Source organism: Colius striatus, chromosome 27, assembly GCF_028858725.1.
Source record: "Colius striatus isolate bColStr4 chromosome 27, bColStr4.1.hap1, whole genome shotgun sequence".
NCBI classification, from domain to species: Eukaryota; Metazoa; Chordata; class Aves; order Coliiformes; family Coliidae; genus Colius; species Colius striatus.
In genome coordinates this window covers 2,336,267-2,358,126 of record NC_084785.1, presented here as the reverse complement: position 1 = coordinate 2,358,126, position 21,860 = coordinate 2,336,267, and the positions used below count along the sequence as shown (strand labels likewise).

At 60.9% G+C, this 21,860-nt stretch overlaps 1 protein-coding gene across 3 annotated transcripts in view; it reads left to right on the top strand.

Moving 5' to 3' along the window:
* Positions 1 to 1,845: 1,845 nt before the first annotated feature.
* Positions 1,846 to 21,860, top strand: part of TACC1 (transforming acidic coiled-coil containing protein 1) — a 30,051-nt gene continuing 10,036 nt past the window's right edge. Inside the window, exons 1-5 of one of the 3 annotated variants that reach the window (XM_062015819.1) lie at positions 1,846 to 1,864; positions 10,749 to 10,858; positions 16,809 to 17,826; positions 20,405 to 20,465; positions 20,850 to 21,048. In XM_062015819.1, coding sequence (XP_061871803.1) covers positions 17,045 to 17,826; positions 20,405 to 20,465; positions 20,850 to 21,048 — 1,042 coding nt within the window. In that variant the 5' untranslated portion in view covers positions 1,846 to 1,864; positions 10,749 to 10,858; positions 16,809 to 17,044. Of the gene's footprint in view, positions 1,865 to 2,321; positions 2,342 to 10,043; positions 10,214 to 10,748; positions 10,859 to 16,808; positions 17,827 to 20,404; positions 20,466 to 20,849; positions 21,049 to 21,860 lie in introns of those variants that run through there. The other 2 variants (XM_062015818.1, XM_062015817.1) reach the window with 2 other exon arrangements.

Sequence of the window (21,860 nt, the reverse complement as noted above, 5' to 3'; positions counted from 1 at the left end):
GCGAAGCAGCATCCCCGGGGTGCTGAGCAGCACGGGGGGGCTCAGGAGCAGCGCCCCATCTCCTCCCCGTGCAGCCCCGAGGCTGCAGCTCCCTCTGTAAACCGAGAGGTTCCTTCCCCGCTGGAGGCCAGGCTGCCAAATTCCAGCCAAGAGCACATTTTTACAGCATGACACCAGTGGGGCCCCGGCAGGAGACGGCCACGAGCTGCAGCCGGAGCGGCTCCGGTGCCGGCGGGAGCCCGGACGGCTCGTCCAGCGCCGTCTGTGCCCCCCGCCGCTCCCACAGCCGGGTCCCTCTCCCTGCCCCTTACAAAACATCCTCCTTCCTTTGCCCAGGGCTGCAGAGTGCAGCGAGACACCCCTCCCCACGCTGCCCAGACACCCCTCCCCACGCCGCCCGGCCCCTTCCTTCCTCCCTCCCTGCTCCTTTTCCAGGCGGCTGCTCATGCAAAGCTGCTTTCCAAGGGAAGGAGCCCCCGGGACAGGTAGCAGAGAGTGAATAAGCCCCGGGACAAGTCTGCAGCACCAAAGGTAGGAAGGGAGGAGGGAACGGAGGGCTGGGGAGCACTTGCCTGCAAGCGAGGCTGGAGGGAAGGAGGAGAGCTGGGAGCGAAGGGCTCGTGGGGCAGCCCGGGGTGCTGAGCTGCTCTCCCACCAGCCACCAGACCTTGGGAGACACCTTTGAATTGCACAACCTCCTCCTTGCCAAGAGAGCTCGCTGGTGTCCTGATGCTGTGCCAAGGCAGAGCAGGGCACTGGCACCTGCCAGGCCCGCGGGGGCAAGCTGGGCTCCCTGCCAGAGGCTGCCGGGCCATCGGCCTCCCAGCTCCGTGTTGTGGCTCTGTTTGTGTTGCTAAGGAGGAGCTGCCAGCGTGTGATGAGATGCTGTGTGCTGGCACGAAGCTCTTCTCTGCTTGCCCTGCTTGGGCTAGCACTTGCCCTCCCTCGGGACCCTCTGAGGAAGCCAAAAGGGGAGATGGCATCAGTGCCTGGAGCAGGTCGCAGGTGGAGAAGGGCTCAGGCACAGCATCCTCCTCCTGAGAGGTTCTGCTGTTGCTCTGCCAGTGTGAGTGGGCAGGGGTTGGGGGTGTCAGGGAGCCCCCTGCAGAGGTGACCTGCTCTGGGCACTCCCTGCCAGCCGCCTCTTAGCCCAGGGCAGGTTTGGAGCCGTTGGCAGTTAAATGGAAGGCATTTAAACACCAGCCATGTGACAGCCCCAGCTCTTAGTCACAGTCCAAGCTGAGAACCTCTGTCCCGGGCTGCAATGAGGGCTGGGGATGGATGCAGTGAGGACTGGAGCTGCAGTGAGGGCTGGGGATGCAGTGAGGGCTCAGGCTGCCTCTTTCCCAGCAACATGGAAATTTCTATGCAATTAGCATCTGGATGATTATTCCCATCTGCCTCCTTGCACTCACCCTTGGCTGGCTTCAGTGCTCCTGGGGTTGCCAGACGGGCAGGGAGTGTGGGAGCCCCACCTGAGCTGGCTTCTGCCACTCAAACAGCCCCAGAGCTGCTGCCCCTGCAAGTCCTCACAGCTGGAGCACATCTGGCTGCTCTCTGCCCTTGCCTGCCCTCTGCCTGCCTTTCTCCCACAGCCTAGGTGGGCATTGCCAGCTCCTGCCCTCAGGGGACAGCTTTCCAGGCAGAGATTCCTGGCCTTGGCTGTGTGTGACTGTTAAGTCTTGTGACACTTTGCACAGCTGGGAAGTGAAGTGAAGCCATCCCACGCAGCCCCCCTCACCCCCCCACCCCAGAGCAGGCCTGGCTGGAGCTGCCAGGGGTCTTACACAAGAGCTGTGACTGCTCTGAGGCTGAGGCTGCAGCTTGCAAGCGGTGGAACTGACTCTCACAGGGGCTGGGAAAGGTGAACTGGTTGTTTGCTGGCTTGTCAGGCTGAGGGGCTCTGGGGAGGCTGGTGTGGGATGGCACCCTGTGCTTCTTGCTGTTTGGCAACTGGTTTTCTCTCCTGAGGTGCTACATAACCCTTGTTAGGATGGGAAAGAACTCCCAGGTGCCTCTCCTGGAGCTGCTCTCCAGCAGGTCACCCCCAGCCTGTGCTGCTGATGGGGTGCTTGTGGGGAGCAGACCTCTGGCAGCCGTTTGCTGCTGGGTTTTCCTTTGCCCACGGGCATCCCAGGGGAGATGTCACCAGTGCTGCAGGCTCAGGAGCACCCAGGCTGTGTGGTGAGGTGCAGGGTGCTGCCTGCCTGCTGCCTGCACTGCTGCCAGGGATTATGCAGCCAGAGGCAGGAGCCCCACGCCACGTCCCACATGGTTGTCACCTGATTCGGCCGCGGTGACCGCAGCCTCCAGCCTCTCTCCCACCATGCCAGCACCAGAGGTAACGCTCCTTTCTCTCGTTGGTGGTGGGCTCTGGGGGGCTGGGGGCTGTTGGGCCAATTGCAACCGTGGTGAGAGGCCCTGTGTGAGCAGAGGGGGTTGCCCTGTGGGGCTGGCATGGCTGTGTGTGCCCATGGGCACGCCAGGCACTTGCAGAGGCAGGAGAGCAGCCGAGCCCATCAGGATATTTTTGGATCCAAGGAAGCTTGGATTGGTTTTGATTGGATTATTTTTGTGGTGTGGGTTTGTTTCTCATGTTTAGGAAGGTGAAAGCTTTCAAGGGTGTCAACACTTTGCTTGCCAAAAAGAATAATGCAACCCGAGCCAGAACGTCCTGAGCAACAGCAGCAGCAGATTAATATCTGAGCTTCCAGTTCCTCTGCTGTAAAAAGCCCCAAATGGTGTCAGAAATGGATGTGTTCTCTCAGGCACTTTAATTAAAGAAATCCAAGCAGGATGTTTCCTTAGCAGGGTCACCTCTGGGCTTTTAAATGCTGTGCTAAATCTTCCCTGGGAAGGGGTCTGGCTGCTGCCTGACGGGGGGTCACAACTTGTCCGTCTTCGTCTTCGAGGGAGGGTTTGAGGAGGGGCTGTTTTGAGGGAGGGTTGGCATCAGTGCTTTGTCAGGGTTTCTCAGCTGAGGTTGGGTGCCCCAGAGAAAGGGCTCAGCCCCCATTTTCTGGTTGAACATGCAGCACAAGGGGCTTTGCTGGTGGCTGGGGTCTGCTGGGAGCCCTGGTGGGTGAGGATGTTCAGCCCCTGCAGGCAGTTCTGGGGTGCAGTGTGGAGTGCTCTGCTCTCAGGAACAGAGCAGATCCGTGGTGTTAAAATCTGTACACCAGCAAATTCACTGGGTGAAGGAAAAGAGGGAAAGAGGGTGAATCCAGCAGAGGTGCTGTGGACGTGTGTGGGGTGCTGGTTCCTTGATGCCAGGCTGGGAGCTGACCTGGTAACAGCCTGGCACCAAGTTTACCTCTTGGTAGCTCTGTGCCCTGTGGATGCAGCTCCAGCATCCTCAGAGCTGAAGCCACAGCCCCAGCACTGGGGAGTGCAGAGAGTAACTGGGAGCCTGGAGAGGAGATGGTCAGATGCCTGGGTGAGGGGCACCCGGTGTCCCCCCTGAGCAGCTGATTTCTGTGTTCTCAGGAGCCACTGAGAGCTGAGGACGGGTCACAAAAGTGGGCTGTGGGCTTTGTGGCCACCAAACTACAAGTAAGGGCTCATGTGTAGTGTCAGGGTCAGCAGACTGGGAGACAACTCTCACCATGTGCAGGTGTGGCTGCTTTTTAACCCAAAAGAGCACGTCCTGCAGTGAAGAGAGCAGGTGAGGTGTGCTGGGTGATACCAGCCCCCTGCCCCGCGCCGGTCCCCACCCGAGACCCCCCCCAGCTCCCCGCTGTGCTGCCAGTATCGCTGGGCAGCCCGAGGGGCGGCTGCCGACCCCCTGCCCCGCTCGGAGGGGTCCCGGTCCCGCCCCGGGCTCCATCCGTCGCTGCCCGCCCCGACGGGGCGGTGAACGGGCGCATCGCGTCCCGAGGGAAGCAGCTGCCCGGGGCCGGGCCGGGCCGCCCACCCTCCCGCGGAGGCGGGGACGTCGTCGGAGCCGGCAGAGAGCAGCGGGACCCGGCCCCGGCCCCGGCCCGGCCATGGGGGTGGCTCAGAGCCAGAAGCCGCGGGAGCCGCGGGCGCCGCCGCGCCGGTGAGTGCGGCTCGGGGAGAGGAACGGAGAGGAACGGACGGGACGGGGCGGGACGGGACGGTGCGGGCCCAGAGCATGATGTGATACAGTTAGGGGAGGGGGGAATTTGCTCCCTTTTCCCTGCCCCCGTCCAAACAGGCGGCGTTTTCCGTTTTGCCGGAGGGGATGCGGGACCGGGGGGGGATGCGGGACCGGGGGGGGATGCGGGACCGGGGGGGGATGCGGGGCCGGGGGGATGCGGGACCGGGGGGCGGGATGCGGGGGTGGGTCGGTCGGTGTTTCATGGTGTGACTCCTCGGGGTGAGCAGTGGGGACCCCCACAGTGGGATTTTCGGGGTTACTCTTGACCAGCTGCTGGCTGGGGTCCCGGGGGAACTGGGGGCTCGGTGGAACTGGGGGCTTGGTGAAACCGGCTGGGATTTGGTGGCTGGTGAAAGCCAAAGTGAGGGCTGGGACAGCTGCTGCTGGCTGGAAACAAAAGGGAAGGTTCACAGGCTTCCCTGAGCAAAAGGAAAACTAGAGGCATCTTATCTGGGAATCAACCAAAACACTTTGTGGGCCGTGGGAATGTTTTGTGTGCTGAGCCCCCCTGCCATGCAGAGATAACTCTGCTCTGCTGCTGCTTTTCTGACCAAACCACACTGGCCAGTGCTTGCCAAAATGCAGAGACACTGGGCAGGTCACTGGGACCAGGTTGAGACCCTGGCTGAGAGCTGCACTTACCCTGGAGCCTCTGCCAGGCTTTTCTGAGCAGGTGACGTGGAGCCAGGGAGCTGCTCCACTAAACACTCACCAACATCCTTCTGTTTGCAAATGCTGGCTTCAGACAAGGAAAACAAGTGTGTTCCTCCCCTTGTAACTCCTCAGTCCTGCCTTTATTTCCCTGCACTGGTCTCCCACACAGAAATGAGAAGTGTTCCCAGGTGGAGAAAACATCCTGTTGTTCACTGTGCTGCTTCTCCTTCTCCTTCCCACCTGCTTGCTCCACCTTGAGCAAACTTAAGTCATGTTGCCTGTGCCCTTTGCCATTCCCCTGGCCCTGCTCCCTGTGCCAGCTGCTGTCCTCGCTCCCCAGCTGCCCCCCATTGCTGCCAGCACCCTGGGTTATGGGGCTGAGGTGCTGCCTGCATTTCCCAACATCTCCAAGCCCTGACTAAAAGGCAGGAGCCAAGGCCTGACAAACACCTGATAAGAGCATTCCTGCCACAGAGCACTGATAGGGTCAGCAAACAGAGCAAAGGAGTTAACAGGGGGGTGAGGAGCAGCCAGGTGAAGGCAGATGCTTGTGTTCATCAGTGTGAAAATCAGGCTGGAACTTGCATATGTAGAGACTTTGTATTCTGCAGAGGCTGTTTCAATTCTACTTGTTCTTGCCTCACATGAGCTCACATCCCCAGGAGCAGCATCAGTGAGCTGAAGCTGTGGCTGCTGTGTTTAAGCCTCAGGGACAGCACCGTGGTCATCTCTGTGTTGTTCCTCTTTAATGTTGTGGCCACGTTTGTGTTTCTTGCTCTGGCTGCAGTGTGCTGGGGAAAGACAGCTGAGGCCTGGGGGCTGCTGGGTGGTGGCTGCACTCAGGGGTGACAGTTGTGTCCTATTTCTGTAGAGCTATTTTGATGGAATGTGCAGCAATGGGAACTGTCACGTGCAGGGGCTGTGATGGGTCCCAGGGGAGCAGAGCTTCCCCAGGACAGCGCTGTCCCACGCTGGGCATCACTCTGGTGCCCCAGGCTCCTCCTGCAGCCTGTGATGCCCGAGTTCCTGCTGCACCCTGGCAAGGGGATGGCAGCAGCAGAGCCTGAGAAGGGAGTTTTGTTTGCCTGGAATTTCAGGGCAGTTGGTATCACACAGTCCCAGCATGGTGGGGGCTGGAAGGGTCCTGCAGAGCTCACCCAGCCCCAGCCCCTGCTACAGCAGGTTCCACTGGCTCAGGGGGCACAGGAACGTGTCCAGGTAGCTTTGGAAACCTCCCCAAGGAGCCTCCACACCCTCCCTGGGCAGCCTGACACCCACCCTGTAGGGACTGAGCAGCATTGCTGAGGTGCCCCTGAGCTCAGCCTTCTCTTCCCCAGCCTTTCCTCCTCACACACATGTTCCAGCCCCTCAGCATCTTGCTGGCCCTGCCCTGGCCTCTCTGCAGCAGTTCCCTGTCTCTCTGCAGCTGGGGAGCCCAGCACTGAGTGAAAGACTCCAGGCTGGCTGAGATGATGCCAGAGGATCCTTCAGGCTGCTCCAAGGGCATTGGCTCTGCCCAGGTTCAGCCCCAGGGCTCTGCGAGGCTGCATCCTGCTGCATCACACTGGGCTCCCTCCCCTCAGGCTGCTCACCCAGCTCCCACCCTGACACCCGGGGGCAGGGCAGAGGTGGAGCTGAAGAGCTCTCTCCGTTCCTGGGGCCGTGGGAGCCCGAGGGAAGCAGCAGAGCTCTGCAGCCCTTGGAAAGCTCATCCTGGAGTGCCCTCTAGTGAGAGCACGGCCCACCGAGCTCCCGCCGGGTGCTTCGGGATGCTGTCGCTCGTGGGGAACGGTCCGGGGCGCTGCGGGATGCTGTCACGGCCCGGGAATGCTCTGGGATGCTGCCGTGCCCACGGGGTGCTCCGGGACCCTCTGGGATGCTGCTGCACCCGGGGAATAGTCTGGGAATGCCATGCCCAGGGAATGCCATGCCCAGGGAATGCTATGCCCAGGGGATGCACCAGGATGCTGTTGCACCCAGGGGATGCTCTGGGGTGCAGCATAAGAGATGCTCCAGTCCCCTCAGCATCTTGGTGACCCTGCACTGGCCTCTCTCCAGCAGTTCCCTGTCTCTCTGCAACTGGGGAGCTCAGAACTGGACACAGGAGTCCAGATGAGCCTCCCCAGGGCAGAGCAGAGGGGCAGCACAACCTCCCTGGCCCTGCTGCCCACACTCTTCTTCATGCACCCCAACATATGTGGTGTCTGTACATCCATCCATAGACGTGGACGTGGCTGCCTGCCCTTGAGCTGCTGTGTTTGTGCAGTTTGGGGCTGGAGGTGAGAGCCAGGGGAAGGATGGCTCGTCCAGCTGCTGCCTCTGCAGACTGCAGCTCCCCACGTGGCTGGGAACTGCTGGCAGGTCTCGTTTTCGAACAGGTCAGCATGCTCTCTGCTCTGCAGAAGCGTGTCTGCTGACTCTGCCAGGCTCTGTTTGGCAGCCAGAGCCCCCGGTGTGAGTGACAAAGTCAGGTTATCTCCTCAGCCTTGGCTTTGCAGCCCGTGGTGCTGCCAGGCTGTGCTGGGTGCCAAGCTGGAAAATGCCACTCGAGGCATTTTCTTAATTGCTTGTGGTAAACAGCAAGTGGGAGCAGGCTCAGCTCTTGCACTGCTCTGGTATCTTCCTGCCCCAGGGCTCTGCACATCAGGAGCTCTGCAGCCCGTGCTGCTCATCCCCTTCCTGGCTGCTGCCCTTCCCCTGGGCAGCGGCGGCAGTGGGTGCACCGTGTCTGCAGCTCTCACAACCGACAGATGCTGCTGATTTCCCTCCTGTGACAAGCTGGGGGCACAGAAACCTGTCTGTGTGCTGTTTGTCACCAGCTGCAGCTCCTTCCCTTCTGCAGCGGCTCACCCCAGCCGCTGGCACCCACAGCAGCCGCGGCTCCAGCGTCGGTCGCGTTTCACATGGCGAAACGTGGCTGTGCCCTGGCCCTGGCTGGTGGTGTGGAGAGTGTGAGGAGGAGTTGAGGCTGCAGGGAGCAGTGCTGCAGAGCAGCTCCCACAGACAGCCCCTGATGTAAAATTCAGCTGCTGGGAAGCAGGCAGCTCGCCTCTGCCCGCAGCACAAACAGGATGTTGAGGTTCTGCTTTTGCTTCAGCCTCTGGGGGTTTGGCTCAGCTCTCAGAAATGTCTGTCCCCTCTTGCTCGGTGTTTTTTATGTGGCAACAGGGGTCCTTGTCCCCTGGTGAGGTGGAGGGCAGCGTGATGCTGCAGCCAAGATCTGGGGTCCAACAGAAGAGCTGCTTCTGCTGCTGCCCTGAGAGGGTGCTGGCAGCACCTTGTTCTGAACCAGAGGGACCTCTGGGGAGATTTGGAAGCTTTGTGTTGACCTGCTGGAGAGCAACTCTGTGGAGAGGGACACAGGCAGTGCCCCTGGCACAGGAGGAGCAAGTCCTTTGGTGCTGAGGTGAGGGAGCCCTGGCCCAGGCTGCCCAGGGAGGCTGTGGAGGCTCCTTCTCCTTCCAACCCCACCTGGACACGTTCCTGTGCCCCCTGAGCCAGGGGAAGCTGCTGTAGCAGGGGCTGGGTGAGCTCTGCAGGGCCCTTGCAGCCCTCACCATGCTGGGATGCTGTGTTAAGGGGGTGAGAGATTTTCTTTGACAGATGCCAGGCAGCAAAAGCGTGCAGCAATGACACATAGATTTAATAAGGACATCAACAGATGGAAGCTTGGCAGAAAGGATCCCTGTAGCGAGGTTATTTGAGATGCTCCCCAGTGAGGAATGAGCCCTTTGAAGTATGTACTGGAAGCTGCTGGTGGAGGTGGCCAGACCAGATGGACGGGTCTGGTGTGACCCAGAGGCCTCTGTGCCCGCCAGCAGCATTCCTCCTGCTCGGAGCTGCCTGATGACTCACAGGAAAGCACCGGCCTGTGGGAGCACTTGCTGTGGTTACTGAGGGCCAGAGCTCTGCTTGGCGAGGGGCTGGGCTGGCTGTGCTGCAGGACAGGCAGCTGCCCTTTCCCAGGCCACCCCTGGGCCCTGCTGCCTGGGGCAGGCTGAGCCATCCCAGGGCTGGGAGCTCTGTGGCAGCAACTGGCCAGAGCTCGTCACTCCGCTGCTGGTAACGGATCCGCTGCCTGAGCCCTGGACAGTCCTGGCAGGGCTTGGTAACGGCACCAGCAGCGTCCTCTGCTCTCTCTGGCAAGTGTGGGGGAGGTGATGAGTTTGGGAGCTGGAGCCCTGGTTGTGGGGGAAGATTCCAGGCCAGCATGGCAGCTTTTGTTCCTGCAGGGATTGTGGGCTGTTATTTTTAACCAACAATAGGTTAATAAATAAAGAAACCTACAGCCAGGGAAGGAAATAACATGAGCCAGGGCTGCTGAGCCCCTGTTCCCTTGGAAAATGCAAGGGGCAGGTGTCTCTGCCCTCTGCCTTGGAGTCTGTGGGGCTCTGGGCAGCTCCCCTTTGCTTTGGGGGCTGTTTGCCCAGGAGCTGCTGCTTTGGGGGCTGTTTGCCTGGGGATTGCAGCTTTGGGGCTGTTTGCCCGGGGTTGCAGCTTTGGGGCTGTTTGCCCAGGGGCTGCTGCTTTGGGGGCTGTTTACCCAGGGGCTGCTGCTTGGGGGGCTGTTTGCCTGGGGATTGCAGCTTTGGGGGCTGTTTGCCTGGGGATTGCAGCTTTGGGGGCTGTTTGCCCAGGGGTTGCAGCTTTGGGGGCTGTTTGCCCAGGGGTTGCTGCTTTGGGGGCTGTTTACCCGGGGGTTGCTGCTTTGGGGGCTGTTTACCCGGGGGTTGCAGCTTTGGGGGCTGTTTGCCCTGGGGTCGCTGCTTGCTCCGGGGGGATGATGCTCGCAGCCAGCTGAGGTGTTCGCTGGCATCTCCCATCCCTCTCTCCCCGCCTCGCAGCGCAGGTGCAGCACCGATAGACGTGGGATGAAGCGAGGCGGGGGGCTGGCTTCACAGCTCTCTTGACTGAGGGGAGGTTTCCTTTGGAGGGGGGGAGGGCTGGGGATGTGGCTGAGCCGCGCGGGGGCTGTCCCGGCCCCGCCTTTGGGCAAAAATAGGTGAATTTGAGAGTTTGCGTGGGGAGGGAGGAGCGAGGCGCTCGGTCCAGCCCCATCCATCCATCCGGCCGGGCGGGCGGGCGGGGGCTGGGGGCACATCCCGCACCCAAAGCCCCAGCGCCGCGGAGGAGGCGGGGGAAGGGGGTGCGGGGCCGGGCCGTCCCGGGCGGGCGGTGCCGGGGGGCGGGCGCTTGTCCCCGCCGGCGTTAGCGCGGTGCGGGGGGAGGCCGTTGGCGCGGCGGCGGGGGCGGGGAGCCGTGCGGGGAGCGGTGCGGGGCTCCGGCGGGGCCGATGGCGTTCAGCGCCTGGCAGATCCTCTCGCCGGTGCAGTGGGCTCGGTGGACCTGGTCGGCGGTGAGGGGCGGGGGTGGCCCCGAGGGGGAGGACGGGGGGACGGAGGAGGACCCGCCGACGGATGGAGCGGCTCCGGGATTCAGGCAAGTGACCCGCGGCCCCGCGTGTCGGGTCCCGCTCCCCTCCTCCTCCCCTCGCTGCACGCTCGCTGCCTGCCCTCAGCTCGGCTGCCCGGGGGGCGGCGGCGGGGAGGGGTCCCGGCTGGCTGCAGCTTCCCGGAGGAGCCGGGGGCGTCTGTCCTGGGAGGATGCTGACGGGCACGGGGCGGGAGCACCGAGGCTTTGCCTCCCAACCTGCCTCCGGAGCGTGGGGGAAGATGCCGGCGCGTCCTTGGAGGTCGGTGCTCGGATGCTCAGACGGCCCGGGGAAGGACCCGACAGCAGCGGCGCCGGAGGTTCGGCCGAGAGGAGGGTTGGGGACACGCAGGGGGATGCTCACGATGTGTTACTTGCTCTCCTTTCCCCTTTGCCAGCGTGTCGCGCCGGGCAGAGCAGCGGCTGCCGCAGGATGCCCGGGGCCGCTCTGGCTGGCTGGGTAGGCACCGCGCAGGATTTCAGAGCTACCCTTGAAAGCTGTCATTCCTCATTCTTTCCCCCTCCCCTCCCCTCCCTTCGGCAGCTCGGACTCAGAAGGGAATTTTGAGACCCCTGAAGCAGAAACCCCGACGTGCTCAGCCCTGAAGGAGCTCTGCGAGGCGCCGGGACCGCCGCCGCGGGGCAGCACCCAAGGTAAGCGGCAGCTTCCAGCCCTGAGCTCCGGATGCCGGGCAGGGAGGGGGGAGGAGGAGAAGTGGCTTGTTGTGAATCGTGCCTGCCATATTTTCTGTGGTTAATGGCCTGGATGGCTGCTTGGGACCCTGTGCTCTGCAAGGGGCTGTTCCCCTGCTCCTGTGGGGCTGCTCCTGGCTGCTGCTCCTCTGAGCGTGGCTCCCCACCAACCCTCGGCGTTTTGGGGACCAGCTTTCCCCCCTCTGTCATCACACCCTTGTCTCCAGGGGGAACTGCAGCTGGTGCCTGTGGCTGAGCCTGGTGTTTGTGTCTGGTTTTGTGCTGCTGGGAGGAGGCTTTGAAGCTTTGCCACCAACGGTTGGAGGTTATCAGGGCAGGGCAGGAGGGAGACCTCCTCTCTCTGCTCTGTCGGCAGAGCAGGGTGACTGGGCAATGTCAGGGTGTCTGGGAGTCCCCAGGGCTGTCTGTGGAAGGGCAACCTCTCCTGGGACACAGAGGGGGCTGGGAGGTCTCTGAGCATCCTCTGCCCTCTCCTGCCTGACCTGTAAGCCCAGTAGCTTACTGCTGAGCTGGTTTTGGAGTGTGCTAACTTGAACCAGGCCCAGGGTCCTCCCCTTGCAGAAGCCCAGGTACTGTGTGACCTTGGCAGTAACAGGGTGCTGCAGCTCTCCATCTCCTGCAGCATTTTGCTGTTGGGATGGGTCTGGGTGCCCATCCATCCCTGGAGATAACACAGGTCTGTTTGCCTTGATGGAGAGAGAGCACTTGGTTAATGCTTCTGGTGATCACAGCTCCTGAATAATCTTTGCCTGTTGCGAGGAGATCATATTCACTTTGGGGGATGATGTTTAGGGTGAGGGAGAGGGGGGATAAAGGCTTTCCTAGCAGCTATGAGGGTCATTTCTGCCAAAGCTTGTGCTCAGGGAAGTGTGTGGCTGCAGACTCCCAAGGAGTCACTGTCCCCACAGTGCCCCTGCATCCTGGGATGAGCAGCTCCTTGGGGCCAGCCTGGCACAGCAGTGAGGAGCCAGCTGCTCCCAGCACCCTGTACACAAAGGTCTCAGTGTTGCAGGGCCCAGGGGATGATCTGTGGGAAAAGCTGTTTTTCCATGCTGGATACAGCAGGGCCAAACCCACAGTGCCAGTGCACCCATCCCCTTCCCTGCCTGGGGCTCTGGCTGCATCTCTTCTGTGTCTCTGCAGTGGTGGAGGGAAGGGAATAGCCAGGTGGGGTGTTAAACCACCATACTCTGGGTAATCTAATGGTAAAGGTCTCATCTTCACAGTACTGCTTTGCAGCAGCCTGTGCCCCTTGTCTGCCTGCAGCTCAGGAGCAGCAGCAGTGGCAGCAACTGCTGAGCAATCCAGTGGAATGGCTGCTGGTCGGTGCTGGAACAGCCCAGCTGCTCCAGAGCCTTTGGGAAAGGGCTGGTGCCTGTACTGGGGTGAGCTGGGGCAGCACAGGGTGGCTGCAGGAGCCCAGACTGGGCAGATGCAACATCTCCCAGGCACAGGGGCACCGGCAGCAAGATGCTGTCTGTCTTCCAGCCACAGTCTCACCCTTCCTTGGGAATAAACAGGGTTAGAAACTTGCAAGGCAGAAGCTGTGACTGGAGCTGGCAGCTGAGGGATGACTCAGATGCATCAAACCCTGCTCTGAGGGACAGAAATGGAGCCAGTCCCGTCGCCCAGAGGAGGGGCTGTGGGTGGGCTTTATGCCCGTTCACACTCAGTTTTCCTCTTGCTGTCTCAGCCAGTGGAGACTGTGATTCTGCCCCATTCCTGCTCCTCTCACCTTCAGGCATCTGCCAGAGGAAGATACTCTGAGCAGAAGCAACAAACATGGAGCCATCAGTGCCGGGAGCAGGCGGTTGGCTCTCGCTGCCGTTACCCTGCTGCAGGACACGTGTCTTCCGGTGCAGCCGCCTCATTCTGAGCAGAATGGAGTCAAAAATAGATCAACCTCTGTTAAACAAAAGCTGAAAGCCAGAAGAGGTGGGGGGAAAGTCGTTGGCTGAGTAAGCCTGGGCTGAATGCACCCGCCACATCTCCTGTGCTGCGAAAGGGAGAAGCGGGTGACTCACGCTGAGCGCAAAGCAAGAGGCCAAGCAAAGGCTGCACAGAGTGACTGGGTGGTTGTGGCATCCAGGGCTGTGCAGGGGATGGCTGGTTGCTGCTTCCCTTGGTTGCTGTGTGTGGGATGTAAAGGGCACAGGGCCTTCGCCTCGCAGCGCTGCCAAGTCTGTGTGATTCATTTCGGAGGGGTGGTGTGTAGGGAAGCTGGTTGGTCCGTGTTTGTGTTTCATTTCAGCCTAAGGAAGACAGGCCCCACGATTACAATGTGCCAAGTGCCTATTACTGTGGTGCCAGACTGTCCTGTCTGTGCTTTTTCCCTTTAGAGAGTGCAGAAAAGCTCCACATGCACTGTGTGACGTGGGTGTGCACGGTGGCACCAGCACCCACAGGGCACAGCTCCTGCTTTGCTTTGGGCTGGGGCCACTGAGCACACACTTTGTGGGGCACAGAGCCAGAAGTGGGATGGAGGAAGGTTTGGGGTCACCTTTTTGGGATGCTGCTGGGATACCTCTGAGGAGAGCTGATCCAAGAGGGATGGGTGTGTGTGGTGGGTCAGCCTGGCTGCCAGACTGCCTTCTCCTGAGCTTCTGGTGGCTGCTCAGCACACTTTTGGCCCAAAATGAGAAGCAGGGGCAGGGAGATGGCTGCTGAGGCAACCGGGGCTGGGCAGGCACTGGCTGTTTCTGCAGGCAGGAGACGTGAGCAGGGGGAGGAGTGCAGGAGGAGGAGTGTGAGTGCGTGCGGAGCCGGTGCGGCAGCTCTCCAACGTGACTGCACGGGGGTGGCGAGGAGCTGTGGGCTGGGGATGCACACCGAGGCTGTGCAGGGCAAGGAGAGCTGCACGGGGGCTGTGCAGGAGCAGGGAGAGCTGCAGGGAGGCTGTGCAGGAGCAGGGAGAGCTGCATGGGGGCTGTGCAGGAGCAGGGAGAGCTGCACCGGGGCTGTGCAGGGGCAGGGAGAGCTGCACGGGGGCTGTGCAGGAGCAGGGAGAGCTGCACCGAGGCTGTGCAGGGGCAGGGAGAGCTGCATGGGGGCTGTGCAGGGCAGGGAGAGCTGCACGGGGGCTGTGCAGGGGCAGGGAGAGCTGCAGGGAGGCTGTGCAGGGGCAGGGAGAGCTGCACGGGGGCTGTGCAGGGGCAGGGAGAGCTGCACCGAGGCTATGCAGGAGCAGGGAGAGCTGCATGGGGGCTGTGCAGGAGCAGGGAGAGCTGCATGGGGGCTGTGCAGGAGCAGGGAGAGCTGCACCGAGGCTGTGCAGGGGCAGGGAGAGCTGCACCGAGGCTGTGCAGGGGCAGGGAGAGCTGCATGGGGGCTGTGCAGGGGCAGGGAGAGCTGCACGGGGGCTGTGCAGGGGCAGGGAGAGCTGCAGGGAGGCTGTGCAGGGGCAGGGAGAGCTGCAGGCAGCTCGTCGGGGTTGGGAAGGGCTCCCTGGCAATGGGCAGCGCTGCACTGAGCTGCTCCCGATGCCTGAAGGCAGCAGAGCTGGGCGGCTGCGGGGCTGGAGCACAGACCCTTCGGTCACTGCTTTGTGCAGCCTGTGGCATTGTTCCCGCAGGAACGAGGGCTCCGGTGCATCAGCTGCGGTGGAGGCCGAGGAAATGCTCAGGGAGGGGAAGGAAATGCTCCGGGGAGAGGAAATCCAGGGGAAAGGAGGAGGGGGAGGAAGCACAGCTGCTTGCTTGGGGCTGGGGTGGGGGGCTCAGGGCTAGGCTGTCCCTCCCCAGCCCTTGCTGGGCAGGAGGACCCAGGGGGCTTTGCCTGGACTGCAGTCACCTTTGGGACTGCTTTACAGGAGGGGTTTTGTCCTCATCAGCAGGCAGAGGGGCGAAGGGCTGGCTCTCCATCCCTGCGAGAGGTTGGGCTGTGCCCTGACAGCGCCCAGGGTCCTGGCAGGTCCCTGTGGGCAGCTCTGCTTCAGAAGATTGTCTTCACTCTATCTCCCAGTGTATTCCAGTTCCTCAGTGCTTGGGCTGGTTGTGTGGATGTGCTGAGCTGGCTCAGGTGCAGAACACAAGCGAGTCACGCCATGGGAAGATCTGAGCAAGGGGCTCTGCAGAGGAGAAGCCGTTGCTCTGAGTGATGGTGACATGCACCAAGCCTTCCTCTCTCCCTGCCCTGCAGGCATCCCCAGCAAGGAGAGGTGGTTTGCATGCCAAACTGCTGGTTATTCAACAAGTAATTACTCCTTGCTTGGGTTAGAAGCCGGGATGGGCTCCTGTCTGTGAGAACAGCAGCTGCAGAACCTTCCTCTGGGAATGGCAAATGCATTTAAAAGGTGCCTTTTTGCCCTGGCTTTGAAGTCTGTTCTTCTACTCAGGGCTGGCTCAGTGAGGTTTGAAACATCTGAGCAATATGGCAAGGGTAGGAAAGCTTTCTTTGGGGTCTGTTAAGGAGATGTTCCCGGGTGCTAACGATGGAGGCGTCTGGCAGGCGCTGCCTCGGGGTTTCCTGGCTGCACCCCAAGGACGGATCCAGCGGGTGGCTGTTTACTGAGGCGTGTTCTGGGGCAGCAAAACAACGACTGTTTGGAGGGAGCTTTTTTATTTGCAGTCTCAGGGAGCACATGGCCCCTCATGATTCATTTCCATGGCTTTTAGCATCCTGGAGATCAATTATGCAAAGGACAAGGCATCAGCTGAGTCAGGGTTGTTGGCTGGGTGTCCTGGATTAGCCTGGGGACCTGCTGTTCCCCTCTGCCAGCCTGTGGCTCCTCAGCCACCAGCAAACACGAGCTGGTGGCAAATGCCCCCACCACAGGAACAGGGAGATGCTCACAGGGCTGGGGCTGCACGTGGCTGTGTTTCCCCAGAAAGGTGCCAGTGGGAGCTGCAGGTCCTGCGCTCCCTGATGGTGCTGAGCCCCTCAGCATCCCTTTCTGCCTTACCCCAGGGAGTTCCCAGGGAGATGAGGCTTATCCCTCATTGAGATGCAGGAGAGGAGGTGCAGATGAGCTGAGTGGAGGTGGCAGTGGGTGTTTTCCTCTCCTGTGCAGAGGGCCTGGCTCTAGGTGTTCAGTGGGTGTAGCTTTCAGGATACCTCGTGGATAAGGAGCTTCCCCATCCCTTGACAGCAAAGAAAAGATTAAACAGTAAAAGGCTTTTGGGGCAGGGATTGGAGTAACAGTGATTAAGTCATGGATCAGGATTTGTGATTAAGAAGCTCTGCCAGCAGCGTGGGGAGCCTGCCATCGATGGACAGGCAGGAGTGCTGCAGATGGACGTGCACAGACTCGAGGAGCAGGATGGAAATCCCGTTCCCTGCCACCAGGCCCTTTCCTCTGAGCTCACTGCTCTTTGGGGGGCTCAGTACTGCTCTCCTGTGCCCCCCTTCCCTCCCTCCTTCCCCATCACCAATTGCACAGAGGGGTTTTTGCTCTCCTGGCGCTTCGGCTCCTCGTGTTGATGCAGCTCAGTGATGCTTTTGCTCACAAAGCATCAACCCCATGCTGTGTCAGGAGCAGTGGGTGGGGTTTTCTCATGTCATACTTCCCTGAATTCCTTGGGGTAACTTTTACCTGCCCACCCAGGTGAGCAGTGACTCCCCATCGCTGCCGTTCCCACCGGGATGTCAGTGTTTCCACCCCCAGAGTGATCCCACCGGTGTCTGGCCCTTGGGACCTCGCTGGGATTGGCAAAACCTCTGGTGCTGCTGCCCACTGGGATGGGAGGGAGAGGTGGGGAGAGGAAAGGCATGGATGGAGGTGTCTGAAGGTGTGCTGGGCTGATGCAGACAAGCGCTTGAAGCTGGGGTGAGGTGGTTCTGGCAGCTTTGGGTAAAATCCAACCCTGGGGCAGCCGTGGGGAGGGGAGAGGAACCCTCCTGGAAGGGGATGTGTGGCAGGCAGGTGTTTAACCAGCTCCTTTTATCTTTTCAGAGCCAAGTGGCCACGATGACCCGCTGGTAGAAGCCCAGCTTCGCAGGGACAGCTCTGCTGGGAAGCGCCCCAGAGATGAGGCTCAGCCAGAGACCCGAGCCCCTCAAGCCAGCGTGGACGCTGAAGGGGAAACCAACCATGAAGCCTCATCCCTGACACAAGCCCTGGCTGGGAGGCAGCCCCCAGCCGTGCTGGGAAGCGGGGCCAGCGCTGGCCACGCCGCTGTGGAGCCGGCCATGGTGCCCCAGGACGCGCCGGGACAGGCTGCGGTGGCTGCTGGCGTGGGGCTGGCAGAGCTGGAGGCTGCTGCCCCGTCCCAGGAGAGCTCACCCAGCCAGGGCCAGCTGGGGAGAGGGAAAACACCTCCACTGGGGAGGAGAGCAGAGGAAAGCACAGAGGAGAGCCCAGTGCCCCAGGCATCCTGCCACTTCCACCCCGAGCGGTGCGACGAGAGCACAGACGTCTCTGTGGTGGGGGGCTCTCCCCCAGCGTCCCCACGCCGCCCGCCCCAGCCCCTGGCCGAGCACAGAGAGCCCCCAGAACACAAAGGACAGCCCCCAAAAGCCCAGGCTGATGTCACAGAGGGAGGAGAGAGCAGGAGAGCTTCACCCAGGAGGGGCAGCAGGATCCCAGCCAGCAAGCTGACGCCGAAGAGACACCGAGAGTCCCCCAAGAAATCGGCTGAGGATGCAGAGAGGGGCCCCACCGAGCTGCTGCCCCCCAGGGGCTCCCCCAGGCTGGGCCCTGTGCCCTGGGACAGCCCCGCTGCCACCCCCTTCGCTGCCACTTCGGCGCTGCAGAACTCGCCTCCTCTCCCCGGGGCTCCCTCCCGCTTCGACCCCCATCGCTTGGACTCGCTGGATCCGTTTCAGCCCGGCAAGACCCTGGCTGGCAGCACCAGCCACTCCTGCCCCGCTGCAGACAACAGCCTCAACGAAATCCTCGAGTCCCAGACGCTGGAGGCGCGGGAGGAGCTCGGCACAGGCTCCCCAAAGAAGCCCAAGTCGCGCCTGATAACGTGAGTGGGCAGCTCTGTCCGTCCCGCAGAGCGCAGCAGCCGTGGCGCTGGGGCTGATGCTGATGGTGCTGGTGCTGATGGTGCTGGTGCTGATGGTGCTCCTGTGCTTTCTGAGTGAGCCCAAAATAGCCACATGTGCCTTGGGTTGTTTAACCCACCCCTTGACCTGCTGCAGAGGCAGCTCCCCAGTCCCTGGGAGCGTTGGAGTGGGTGTCCCAGAGCGATGCCAGTGTCCCGGGTGCCAGCCAGAGCAGGGAGCTGGTGGAGTCCTCACCCTTGGAGAGACTGGGAGGACACACAGCTGAGGTGCTGAGGGCTGTGGGTTAGTGCTGGGCCTGGCAGTGTGAGGTCAGTGGTTGGATTTTATGAGCTTCAAGGTTGTTTCCAACCAAAACGATTCCGTGAGCGGGGTTTGCGTCGCAGGGTCAGCTCTTGAAGTGCAGGAGTTGTAGGGTGTTGAAGTCAGAGCAAAGCTGCAACAGGGGCTGGAGCCTGCAGGGTCTGGCAGGCACTCACAAGGCTTTGTAGGTCTCCTGGAGCTTGCAGGAGCAGGTCTGGCCCATCAGATGCTGCTGGGATGTTTCGTGAGCTGCCACTGAGTGTCTCTTGTAACAAGAGGAGAAGAGGCTGGAGGCTGAGCAGGATTGTTTGGTGCTTTTATCACATCAGCACAGGCACTGAGGAGCTGCTTGTTCCTTGCTGAACGATTTAAATCCCCTTTTTAGTTCCTGAACCGTGCTATTTAAAACCCCTGTGTGGATGGTGACAGCTCCTAGCCCTGCCTGGCAATTAATCTCCTCTGGGGACAGGTTGAGTCGATAAACCTCGCTGTTTTCTTGCTGGTTTGCTTGTTGTACCATAAATACCTGTGGCTGAAGTCTCAGCCTGCTGTTGGAGATGCCAGGCTGGGCTCTCCCTGCCCTCCCTCTGCAGGGTATGGGGTGGTGCTGGGCTGGGCAGGCTGAGGGGAGGGCTGGGGCTGCAGCAGCTTCAGGGGCTTTTCCCAACCAAAAGCACTGTAAGTGCAGGATCTGAGCAGCCTCCATCTGCGTCTTCCTCCCAAAAAGCCAGAGCTGGGCAGCTCCCTGTGAGCTCCAGAGGAGAGCTGGATCTGGGTCTTTTCATACACTCTTCTCTCCATCTGTCTCTCTCCCTGTCTGTGCTTTGGTGCTTCAGGACTTCTGAGCAAGCGAAATTTCTCTGTTTTCTGTTGTAAGTACTCTCTCCTGGGTTCCTTCCTTCCTTTGCTGCTTTTTATCCTCTCTCTCTCTCTCTCTGTGTGCTGGCCCCACTCATCTCCGTGGCATGCAGGCTCCTTCTTGCCCTTTGGCTCCTGCTCTCTGAGCTGTGTCCTGCACCCTTGGACCTGATCCTGGGGGTGAGGGAGGAAGGAGAGCTGCACCCCAGGTGTGTGCCTGTGCTTGCCCTCACAGCATGTCCCCTCCCAGCACCTTCTGATGCTGTGCAGCTGCTCCAGACCAGTGTGTTGGCCAACAGAAGGGCAGCAGGTTTCTGTGCAACCTCTGTCCCTAAAATCTCCTTGGGTAGATTTTAGTCCTGAAAGTAAGGGAGGCTTTTACCCTCTCCCATGTCTCCAGCTTAGCCACTGTCTGTGTTCTGAGGGGTCCAAGCATGGCAGTGAGCTGCAGGAGATGGCCGAAGGTGCAGAGAGAGGGTGCTGAGGTGTGTGAGGAGAGCTCTGCTCTCTCTCTCGTGCTGGAGCGAGTGCTGGGGCTTGTGGCATCTCATCACTGACTCCTTCAGCCCCTGTGGCTTCAGTGGCTTCAGTGGCTTCAGTGGCAGGAGCCCTGTGCCACACACAGCTGCTCCCCAGGGGCTGAGCTGGCAGGAGCTGTGTCAGGATGCGGCCGTGCCTGCGGCCCTGCCCCGAGGGACTCCGGCAGGGTGCCTTTACAGGACCGTGGGATGTAGTTCCAGGGAGACTTTTCCTTGCTGGAGAGCATCCAGGCAGCTGGAAGATCAAGCTGAGCTAAACCTTCTGCCATCTGCAAGGCCCTTCTCCTCGGGACAGCGCTTGGATCTGGCAGAGGGAGCGTGCCAGGCACGGGAGGTTGCTCTGGTGCTCTCGGAGCAGAGCTCTGTAACCAGCAGCCCTCTGCCCCAGCAGTGCAGACACACACATGCTGCAGAGAGCTCCCAGGCAAAGCTGCAGCTGCAGGGAGCAGGCTTGGGACAGCCTGGGAATGGTTCCTTCCCGTGGAAAACCACTGTGGAGCAAGACCTGGGGATGCTGTCACACTGGACGTGGCTGCAGCAGAGGAAACCCTTGGCAGTCGCCTCTCGCCTCCAGCAGCTCGGGCTCCTTCCTCTGATCCTTCCACAGGAATAAACACCTCAGGAGACACCCAGTTGCTCTGTAGTGCTGTGGTTTCGTTGCTCCTGCCCTCTGTTCGTTCTGGAACGTGCCCTGCCTCGGGGTTGCCCTGGGGAGGGGGCTGCTGGCGCTGGGGCTGCCTCCCCTTTGCTTTGGGCTGTCTCACTCCTGCCCCCACCACCTCCCTGTGAGCCCCTCCCTGAGCAAGCCCCTCTCAGCTGGCTGCTTCTCTCTCCTCTGCAGGAGCAGCTGCAAGGCGAAGCAATACGAGGCACAGTCCCTGGCCCTGGATGTTTGTGCTCAGGTACGTGGGGTCTGACCCTGGGAGGTGCTGCCTGGCTGCAGGGATGCTCTGTTCGGTGCTCACCCCAGGCTGAGCCTGGCCCTGGGGGTTTCCAGCCCAGTTAATGCTCTGTTTTCCACATGTTTCCTTGGGGACCATGTGTGTGTCCATCCCAGCCCTGGCCCAGGGCAAAGCCCCAATCTCTGTGCTTGGGTTAATGGATTTGGCCTGTTAATCGCTTCTGTCCCTGGCACCATGTGTGTCCTTCTGCCAAAGGCTGCTGGGGAGCAGCTTGCTGGGGGATGCTAAAGCTCCCCTTGCTCTCCATGGGCTGGCCAGCAACCTGGCTGCCTGATCCCTGTGGATTAGCTGAGTCCTGCTTAAGCACGTGCCTTGATCCCACAGGATGAAGGAGCCTTGATCTCAGAAATCCCAGCGGTGGCAAATCGGGATGGACACGCCACTGATGAGGAGAAGTTGGCCTCCACCTCCTCTGCTCAGAAACCAGCTGGGCTGGAGAAGAAAGCTGAGCCAGAAGATGACCTGGAGTACTTTGAGTGCTCAAACGTTCCTGAGCCAGTGGTGAAGCACAGCACGGAGCCAGGTAAGGAGGCTCCTGCTGCCTCTGGAGATGCTCCCTGCTGCTGCCCAGGCAGCCCCTGCAGCCTCCCACTGCTGGGGAGACAACACAGCTGATGCACAGTGACAGGGCTGAAGGCTGCTGCAAGTTGTGATGAACCCTCCAACTATTGCTGCTGTGGGAGAATCACAGTGTGGTTGGTCATTAGACACAGGCAGAGTCCAGAGCATTCTGCACAAGGGGTTGTGGTAGGACAAGAGGAAACAGCCTCAGGTTGCCCCAGGGGAGGCTGAGGCTGGAGCTGAGGCAGAACTGTTTCCCTGAGAGGGGTGCCAGCCCCTGTGCCAGGCTGCCCAGGGAGCTGGGGGAGTGCCCAGCCCTGGAGGGATCCCAAAGCCCTGGAGCTGAGGTGCTGAGGCTGTGGGTCAGTGCTGGGCTGGGCAGGGTGAGGGCAGGGCTGGGGCTGCAGCAGCTTCAGGGGCTTTTCCAACCCAAACCCATTCTGTGATGCTCTGGGTGTGTGTCCTGCCTCTGCATCTGCAGGATACCAGAGTGGGGCTACTGTCCTGTGGCTGATGGAGATGTCAGCCTTGCTGCAGAAGCCCCTCTGCTAATGGTGTTTTGCCATGTCATTACCCTCTCTGACCGATCCATTAAGAGATAATTAAAAGCCAAGCAACAGGACATTTAATCAATGGCAGAGTTATAGGTGCAAGCAGGAGGAATGGCCACAGGGAGGGTTTGCAGCTCTCCTCTGTGCAGGCACCCATTAATCATTGCTCCTGAGTGCTGTGCAGAGCTGCAGGCTCTCAGGAGAGGAAAACAGTCTTTTGTGT